Source organism: Talpa europaea, assembly GCF_964194135.1.
Source record: "Talpa europaea genome assembly, chromosome: 6".
Taxonomy (NCBI): domain Eukaryota; kingdom Metazoa; phylum Chordata; class Mammalia; order Eulipotyphla; family Talpidae; genus Talpa; species Talpa europaea.
The window spans coordinates 74823537-74833822 of record NC_140072.1 but is presented as its reverse complement, the minus strand read 5'-3'; the positions used below and the strand labels follow the sequence as shown (position 1 = coordinate 74833822).

Here is a 10286-nt window from a genome sequence, read left to right as displayed (position 1 = left end):
TTATTCCCCTTTTTCCTGAATCATTGACATCAGGACCTTTGTCTCAAAATCCTTTATAGCCTGTATTAACTAGGAACACAGGCATTTATGTAGCCATTGTGAAATGATTAAAGTTTGGAAATTTTACAGATAAAAGCCCATTATCTAACATACAGATCTAGTCATGTTAAACCAATGATCCATATAGTGTATTGGGGGGCAAATTTCCTCAGTCCAGGATCTGACCCAGGGTTGAACATTGCATTTTGTTGACAAATCTCTTCAGTCCCCTTAAATCTGGAGTAGTTTCTGCAACATTCTTGGTCTTTCATGATCTTGACTTTTTTTTGAACGTCAGGTCAGTTATTTTGTAGGAAGTCCCTCAATTTTGAATGCTTCCTCATGATTAGTTTCAGGGTATATGTGTTGGGCAAGAATATCAATGAAGGCATCTTGTACCCTGTCAGTACTTCATATTAGGAGATACTGGCTGATGTGTCCCACTGATCATATTAATTTTGGCCACTGGTTAGGACAGGCCCACAAGATTTCTTCAAAATAAAATTATTTTTCTCTTATAATTAATGATTTGTGGGGAAACACTCTGAGGCTAGGTAAATCTATTATTCTCATCAAACTCTCCTCCACTTGCTTCAGCATCCATATTAACATATTCTTGCCTGAATCAAAATCTACTTGATAGTGTTTGAAAAATGGTGACTTTCAACTCTGTCATTCTTTCAATATTTATTATTCTTTAGATTTTTACTTGTACATATCTATTTATAACAGAGGTATTTTTTCAGTTGTCATTCTAGAGACTTCAATGTGTATCTTTGCCTTATTACAATCTGCCAGGATCTGAGAATAACCTGATAGTCATTTAACACCTCCTCTCAATCTTTAAATATTGGCCTGTATTTTATTTCTATAAATGTTAAAATCTCACAAGGCAATATTGTTGTTGTTTTAAAGAATTACTATTTTGTTCCCCTACCTCTTCAGTGCTTTCCATCCATTTCATGTTTCTTTTTTCCCTTTAGCCTGCATAAATACTTTTAGTATTTTCTGTAGAGCTGGTCTTATACAAATTAATTTTCTCAAATTTTGTTTGTCTGAAATGCCAAACTGTAAAGATTGAAAGATAAACTTTGGGTTGGAATTGAATTCTGGGTTGGCTGCTTTTTTTCTTTCAGTACTTTAAAGTTCTCATTCTGTTTTCTGAGTCCATAATTTTTATGGGAAAGTTATAATTAAATCTTACTATTGTTCCTCTGAAGGTAATATATCATTTTTACTCGATTTTAAAGAATTTGTCTTTAGTTTCCAACAATTTGAGCAAAATATATATAGCATGCAGTTTTCTTTATACCTGCTTTCTTTCTGTTGATGGTCTTTAATTTGGGAAATTTCTAGACATTTCTTCAAATGTTATGCCTGCACTATTTTTCAAATTTTAATCTTTATAAGGTCCTAAATTATCCTTTATTATCTACTTTATTCTTTCCATTTTTATTTTTGTGTTTCAATTTTAATATTTTCTAGTGACTTGTTCATTTATCCTGACTTCTGCTCTATTCAGTATTTTGTTAAATTCATCGATGTAAGTTAATTCCAAAAATTATCTTTCAGTTGTAGGTTATCCATTTGACTTGTTTGTAGATTACAGTATTTTATTGAAGTTTCTTATCTTTTCATCCATTTGGTCCATCTTTTCTCTATTTTATTTATTATACAACCAGCATTATTTTCAATCCCTTGTCTGTTAGAGCCATTATCTGGATTACCATAGAATCTGTTTCTACTTGTTTTCTTTTGATTATTGCCATTTTCTGTCTCCTTATTTCTTTTTGTAGGCTAGATATTACATGTGCAAGAACCATGGAGGCTACAAGTGATATTGCTTCTAGATAAAGTTCCTATTTCTACTGTTAGTCAGGATTTGTAGCTATGACCTCAGCTGGTTAAGGAATGAATTGGGCTGGGTCATTCTCCTTAAGAGACCATTCACTCCCTGTTGGTGCTGGTTTGTTTTTGTCAGTCAGTCTACCCCTGGTTTGTTTGTGTCCCTCCAGGCTTTGATTGAGAGTTTTGTAGATGGCTAGTGGTTTTGAATTTAGGTCATTAGCCTCTTGGCCCCCAGGTTCATACAATAGCTTATGTTGTCACAGTAGACCAATGGTGCATTTGTGGAAAGCCCTTGCATCTATCTAGCAGGGCTTTGTTTCCTAAGAACCATAAGATGGTGTGGGATGTAACATTAAATCTCCTTAGGCTTTAAAATTATTAAAAGCTTCTAGTCTAGTTCCCCAGTTTCAGCACCACTATAGAACTCAGCAGATGCCCACTGTGGAAAATCAGCCAGAAGTTTGGGGCTCCTCTAAGTCTCTAGTTTGCTGTGCCAACCCCTCATGACCACCAGAAACTTTTCTAGTTTCTCTTTTCCTTAGAAGAGTCCTAGTCCCTTGGCCATACCTAATTCTTTACCCATGCTCAAAACTGGCAACTATCTATAGAGATGACAACAGCCAGGATCACCATCTCATATAGTTTTCCCCTCTCTGTTATTTTATTTAGTCTAATATTTTAGTTTAGTCTAATGTTTATAGTTCTCTGGTGACATTAAGCAAGTAATTTTTTTTTTTTATTTTTTAAAGATTTATTTATTTATACAAGCACTGGGTACAGTCAGAAGTGTGGGAGGGTGAGAGAATTCACCAGAGTCAGAGCAGGGAGCAGACTGACGAGGTACACTGCTGAGGGGAGCAGCGGCAGGAGAGGTCTGTGCACCATGTGGGACCCTCACCTGGTGGCCGGGGATCGAACCGGCGCTGCAGAGGCTGCAGGCAGCTTTGCAACCCAGCGCTCAACCGCTGCGCCACCGGGGAGGCCCTAAGCAAGTAATTTTTAAAAAATGTTTTGTTGTTCCCCACTCTGCTCCCCACTCCCAGTTGTTACAATAGGAGCACTGGCCTGACATACCCATTGCATTCCCCTTAGAACTGGAAGTTCCAGTTTCTCAATTTTGAAATTTCCTGTATCACTTGTTCTTCTCAATCTTTTTTTTTGTTTTTCTGGGTTCTTTTTCCTGACTTACAGGGCTCACTCCTTACTCTCCCTAAGTGATCTCATTCAATTTGATGGTATTAAATACTATTAAAAACTGATGGTCCCCAAATACGTCTTTGGTAAAAGGCAACATTAACTACTCAGTTCGTTTGCCACAAACTTTGGCATCATCCCTTCTTCTCTCTTCCTCACAACTCATATCCAATCCATCAGTAAATCTTCCAGCTCTACCTTCAAAATATATGCTGAATCTACTAATTCTCATAGTTTTCATTGTGAAAAACCTGATCCTCAGTTTTTTGTTTTTTTTTTCATCAGTACATGGCAGGTTTATTAAAGGAAGGAGAAAAAATGGAGAGACATCTCCATAAACACAGGCAGGCAGAGAGCTGATTTTTAAAGGGACAGATTTAAAAGACCCCTGCATGGACACAGGTGGACTCCTTAGGTTTTTAACCTTTCCCCTCCAAACCACCAACCTCAATCAACTCATCTTCATGGTAACCACTGCTTGCTGGTTCCTAAAAGTAAAACCAAATCACAATCACATCACTCACCTTCCTTGCATAAACCCAAGAAAATCTTTATTGTTATAAAATAAGACCCGAACTTATGAGCTCTACATGATCTGGTTCCAGTCTACCTCTTGGACCTCACCTTTCACTGTTCTTCATATATTATCTACCTACCCCATTGGGTCCCAAAGTCTCTTACTGAATATCACTCCAGCTCAGTAACTTTCTAATACGTTGAGATCATTCCCACTTGCACTCCCGTTCCCATACTTGCAATTCCCTTTTTTGTATAGGACACTGCTGTCTTCATTTTAGCATTAGTACTAAAATGCCTCCTCCTAGAGAGTCTCCCCTGACTCCTATCTAAATGAACCTATCCCTCCTCCATCACTGTGGCTCTTTATTATGTTAATCCATTTTATTTTCTTAACTGCACTAAACAATACCTGAAGTCCTTTTATTTATTTATTTTAAAGATTGATTTAATCACACATACAAGATCTGGGGTACAGGCCAGATGCATGGGAGGGTAAGAGGATTCACCAGAGACAGAGCGGGGAACAGAACAGGCAGGCTGACTGACTGAAATACACTGCAGCAACTGGCGAGACAGGAGAGAAAGGAGAGCAGCGGGCGAGACAGGAGAGGTCTGCCACGTCACGTGGGATTTTCGCCGGCCAGCCGGGATTGAACCCGCACTGCAGAGGCTGCGGACAGTTTCACAGCGCTGCGCTCAACCGCCTGCGCCACCAGGGGAGGCCCACCTGAAGTCCTTTTAAAAACAGTTCGTCTTCCCCAGTAGAATCTAAGCTTGAGGCCAGGGTCTTGCTCACTACTTTCTCCCCTGAATCTTGCACATTACTAGATGTTTAGAGTATTTGTTGAGTGCCTCCCTTGTGAAATCATAACCTATCTTGGGAGCAGAAAATGTGATCTAATTTTGGTTTTCCTCTTTCTGCATTTAGTAGTGAGTGTGCCAAAGAGACAATGTTAAACCTGGAGGGGCCCATCCTCAGTAGTGAAGTGTTAAAGATGAGAGCCACTTCTGACTGCCCCGTCACTGCAGTTCCTCTAGATAGTGTTTATCAGCCGAACACATTGCTAAAGTGCAGGCAGTCCTCGCCTCCACCAAACCATAAGTCACAAATGGAAAATACATTCTTAGAACTGTCAGCGGTGTTACTGGCACACACCACTGGGCTGAAGGTAAAAAGAAAAGTAAAAAAAAACAGCACTAGGGTATTCTCTCTTACTATACTTTGTGCTACCTCCAAAACATAATTGTTTTAATAATATAATCCCCATGAGGCAAAACTCCCGAAGACTATTTGTTTCCAAACTCTAAGTAATTTAGCTTGAATTAAGATTCATGAAAGATACATCTTAGCACAGTATTTTTCAAGCAACAAACCATAAAATGAATGTAGCACTTTCTTATCTAGCACTTTATTTTATTTTATTTTATTTTTTTAAAGATTTATTTTATAAAAGAACCGGGGTACAGGCCAGATGCATGGGAGGGTGAGAGGATTCACCAGAGACAGAGCAGGGAACAGAATAGGCACTCTGATGAAATACACTGCTGAGGGGAGCAGCGGGCGAGACAGGAGAGGTCTGTCTTGCCATGTGGGACCCTTGCTGGCTGGCGGGATCGCACCAGTGCTGCAGAGGCTGCGGACAGCTTAACAGTGCGGCGCTCAACCGCCTGCACCACCAGGGGAGGCCCTAGCATTTTATTTTAATGAAATTATAGCCTTATCTTCCCACACTGCAGTAACAAGGGCAAATTTTTATGAATTCATAAACATACCTGTTTGAGTAGGTAAGAGGTTGTGATAAAAAAATTATTTCTTACAGTGGATCAGTGTTTTCAAAAGGGTAAGGAATTCACTGACTTAAGAGTGTTAGTTTTGCTTTATTTTTTATTCCATTAAACCTCCCCTTCCCACAAAACTTAAGCCCACATTCAAAGAACAGAAAACATTTATTTAAAGTTTTTACATATACAAAATTAAAGTTTGGATATTTAATTCAAAGTTTAATATGAATATTGTCCTAGAAGGCAATTTATTTCCTTTAAAAAATAACATTAAAATACATACATATATATATACTATTCTGGAAGCAAATCATCTCCTAACTCTTCATCAGCAAAATCATCCTCGTCGATTCTCTTTTTAGCTGCAGTTTTTGGTCTTTCTACCTGAGGGCCAAGTGGATCCACATAGGAGGCATCTAGATTTCAAAATAGATTGTAACGTTAGAATAATATAGAAAACCGAACCAAATGTGAAACCAAATGCATCTCATAATCCAAACTCAACAACTCAGAGTGAACAGAAATGCTCTCCCAAGTCATTTATAAGTTTTGTCCGTATATATAAATTCTTAATGCCCAATTATACATTTTTGTCATCTCACCAATCTTCTCAGACCTGTTATGCCTGGAGGAACTGGGCGGGGGTTGGGGGGAGTACCGGCACTTGCCTATTTCTTTGTTACTGCTACTTTCATAAGGTTCATTTGTCCCAGGTAAAGCTCTGAGTTTGGCACTTAGTCGTTCACCTTTACTACTGGCACTACAGTTCTGGCCACTATCTGAAAACACAAAAATAAAGATGCATTTGTTTAACACGTTGAGAAAGCATAACACTACATTATGAATCTTAAAGCACACTTATTTGCCAAGAAAGGGCGGGATGTTTCATCTGGAAGTCAACTTCCGAGGAATGTAAGCCTATGTTTTCTGAAATTTAAAATAAATCTTTTGTTGGGAATTACAGAGGAAATATGACTTAAGTATAGTCTTCATATGTATTTTTCAGTGGGTGCTTATTACATATATTTCAGTATGTATATTTCAAGTGAGTGGTTTCAATTCCATAGCTTCCCTTGTGAGAAGTTAAGAGACCACTTTGGAGAGTATAATGCAGCAAAGAACAAAGAACAACTGAAGGAAGAACACACAGAAAGTCCTAAGATGGCTATGAGCACTATCATCGGCCTCATATCAAGAATGGTGAGGCCCTAAAACCACAGTCAACGAAAAACAGCAGAAGAGGGTGGGCTTACCCTGGCAGGAGAGAACCTAGCTCACAGTCACTTTCTTCAAACATGTGAAGAATGTTAAGATGCAAGAGGATGACACCTGCCCCCTAAAGTAGGGCAAAATAAGGAAAAATCTTAAAAGGACCCTAGCATCCAACCATGCAATGACTGCTCTGGGAAATATGTGGCCTGTCTCACCGGAGATTTCCAGAGAGGGCTGAACGCTAATATTAACAAAAACATTAGTCTTACCTTTGAACTCAATGTTTTTATTATTGTATTTTCTAAAAGAACCACTCTTCTAGTTATAAAGTTTCTATTTCTTCCACTTAAAATTCCTACAAAGTTTTTTTCTCCTATTATGGTAACTTCACTTTTTTTTTTTTAAAGATTTATTTATTCATTTACACAAGAACCGGGGTACAGGCCAGATGCTCAGGAGGGTGAGAGTATTCACCAGAGACAGAGCAGGGAACAGAACAGGCAGGCTGACGAATTACATTGCTGAGGGGAGCAGCCGGCAAGACAGGAGAGTTCTGCAGCGCCATGTGGGACCCTCACCTGGTCAGCCGGGATCGAACCGGTGCTGCAGAGGCTGCAGCTTCACAGCATGGTGCTCAACAGCCTGCGCCACCAGGGGAGGCCTGGGAACTTCACTTTTAATGAAAATAGTCCATTGTTGGGACTCCCTGGTGGCGCAGGCAGTTGAGTGCCACACTGGGAAGCTGTCCACAACCTCTGCAGTGAGGGTTCGATCCCGGCTGGCTGGCAAGGGTCCCACATGGCGAAGCAGACTTCTCCTGTCTCTCCTGTTGCTCCCCTCAGCAGTGTATTTCTTCAGTCTGCCTGTTCTGCTCCCCACTCTGTCTCTGGTGAATCTTCTCACCCTCCCGCGCATCTGGCCTGTGCCCCAGTTATTGTATAAAAATAAATAAATCTTAAAAAAACATAGTTCATCAATATACATGTATCATCTCTGAGTGTACTTTGAGTTTATTGATAACATCTCTGGGAATAAATTAAAGTAAGATGGTCTTTAAAATCCCCACATTTTAAGGATGGCAAACAACCAAAATTTTAAGTCCTTCCTATGTTATTAAATGTTATTTTCCCATTGTTGACATTACTGGAAAATAAAATGCCTTCATTTAACATACTGTATATGTCTACACATTTTGTATGTTTGTATTATTTTGCTCCTTATTCTTTTGCAATTAAGTCAATTTTCCTATCTACCTGTGTAAATGGATGAATGAGTAAAAATATGAAAGTTTAAAAGTAATTGCTCTAAACAATCTTTCTTTTGTTTTACTTTTCAAATAGATATGAGCTATTGAAAGGAATATGATAAAACCCTGGCATTGTCCTCAGGCATTCAAAGGTCTTCAGAAATTGTAACATGTGATTCCCAACCTGAAGAATAACAGTTTTGTGGAAAGAGCAAACCTTAAAAAAAAAAAAAAAGAAAGAAAAGAAAGAAAACTGACCTCCTTAGAAAAACTTCAATTATCCAATTGAAAAACCATGAATACAGTTTTTCAATATTTCCTGTTAGAAAAACCAGTGGAGTAGTAGTGCCACATTTGGGCAGTTCTAGATGGGTCAGTAAGTATTTGTAAGCTTGGATGAGTTTTACTCCTAATTCCTAAATAAGTTAGGATACTCATTTCACTACAGCAACAAACAATACCCACTATCTCCTAGAGGAAGTTAAATAGCAAGTTTGGGAAACAAAAATTTAGAGTTAAATATCTATATTACCAATCAATTAACATTCAACTTCCTAAATGATACTCTTATTTCTTAAGAGAAAAATACTAGACTCTTAGATTTAAAGAAAGAAACATTGAAAAATACTAGAAGTTGTAGAAAAATACTAGACTCGTAGATTTAAAGAAACTTATTAAAACTTATTGAAATTTACTTATACCAGAAAAAAAGGATACCTATAAAATGGACAAGGTATACACAAAATGATTCCTAAAGTATACAATACAAATGGGGTCAATAAACCTATAGAAATTTTTAGCCTTACCTAACCTGAGAAACATATTATGTTAAAAAAGGAAAGCAAGTCATAATACTACATACTGAATAACCAGTTTTAGAAAGTTTAAAAACAAGCAAAATTAAGTATCTTATTTGTATATATGATAAAATGGTATATGAAAAAGCAAGAAACTGAAAATTATAAATTGGAAAATATATAAAACAGTACTTTCCTCTTGGCAAGGCATGAGATGGAACAAGCACATAGGCAGGCTCACCAGTAATGATTTCTTTGTAATGTTTTATGATGGTTTTGTTAAATTTATTAATAGACTTCATAACTTAAGGGTGCTATATAGATTCTTTTATAGGTATCAAATATTACATAATTTAAACATTCACATAATTCTTTCTCAATGTAAGCTTCAATGTTACCTATTAAAACAGCCAAGATTTAAAAAAAATAGCAGGTTAGCAAGTGAAATGAACTTTCAAGCATCAGAAGACTTAAAATTTTGTGATCAAGATCATAAAATGGGAAGCTCGAGAAATTATTCCCTCACAAAGACATTGATTTAACAATATATGGCACCAAAGCCTGGTCCAGCACCCCAGGCAAGCTTAAAACCAAGACAACTGCATTCAAAAAGCCAAGAAAAGCTACTTGATTTCAACTGTGACAGTCCCCACCACAAGCTATTATAACGGGTGACTGGGAGAATAAGTTCAGCTTAGGTCCTCTCATGGGAGAACAAGAAAGAATGGAACAGACACCTAATGTTTTGGTATTGTTAGGAACTTCTCACAAAGCTATTTTTTACCCCTTGACTGGGGTTTTGGTGAGAAGCCAGCAGGCTCTGGATATCTGAGAGCTGCTGAGGAGGAGAGAGGGCTCCATGGGTGGTTGCAGCACCAGAGTATGTCTCCACTGCAGACGAAGGTTGGCACAGCTTACTGTTATCAGGGGAGTGTCCAGCTCATGGCTACTACCTCAACAGGGAAAATGAAGAATGGACTGCACATCCAATATTCTGGCATGTGGGGGCTTGTCCCAGTGTCTGGTTTCTGTTGCATTTGACTTAGAGCACTGATGGGGAACTGGCATATCTTGGATGCTTGGGCTTCAGAGAACAAAAGCCGGTTCCTGTAACTTGTTCCAGTACCAGTGACCCTATGGGACCATCGACAGATACCAAATCCTGAAAAAGAAACCAGCAAGCCTCTCTAAGAGGGAAATTATATGTAGAAGGTGAGAGAAACAGCATCCCATGAAAACTGAGAAGTTCCTATAATTTTTAGCAGGATTGGTTAGTAAATGTCTTCCTGTACAAAGTGAATCCAAAATCCTAGGAGAAGGTGTCTGTTTCACAAAGGAACAAATCAAAATAAAAAGTAACAAGATATAATTAAATAGGGAAACATGGCCCAAATCAAAGAACAAAATAAATCTCCCAAAACTGATAGTAAAGAAATGGGAACCTATGGCTTACCCCACAATGAAGCCAAAGCAATTACCTTAAGTAAGCTCCACGAACTACAGAGTATACAGCTAGAGACAGTAAATGAAATCAGGAAGAAGTATGAACAAAATGAGACCATCAACCAGGAGACAAAAAATGAGAAAAAAAGAGAACCAAATAGAAATTCTGGAGCTGAAGAACACAATGTAATAGCCAGCTGAAATAT

The 10286-nt window shown here is 38.1% G+C and overlaps 1 protein-coding gene across 9 annotated transcripts in view; it reads right to left on the bottom strand.

Moving 5' to 3' along the window:
• Window positions 1-5676: 5676 nt before the first annotated feature.
• IFT88 (intraflagellar transport 88) overlaps window positions 5677-10286 on the bottom strand; it is a gene marked incomplete at both ends in the record, with an annotated part of 138024 nt that continues 133414 nt past the window's right edge. For 5 of the 9 annotated variants that reach the window (XM_084234455.1, XM_084234454.1, XM_084234462.1 and 2 more), the window contains 2 exons: window positions 5677-5798; window positions 6051-6161. In XM_084234455.1, coding sequence (XP_084090581.1) covers window positions 5677-5798; window positions 6051-6161 — 233 coding nt within the window. Of the gene's footprint in view, window positions 5799-6046; window positions 6162-10286 lie in introns of all 9 variants that reach the window. The other 4 variants (XM_084234457.1, XM_084234460.1, XM_084234458.1 and 1 more) reach the window with 2 other exon arrangements.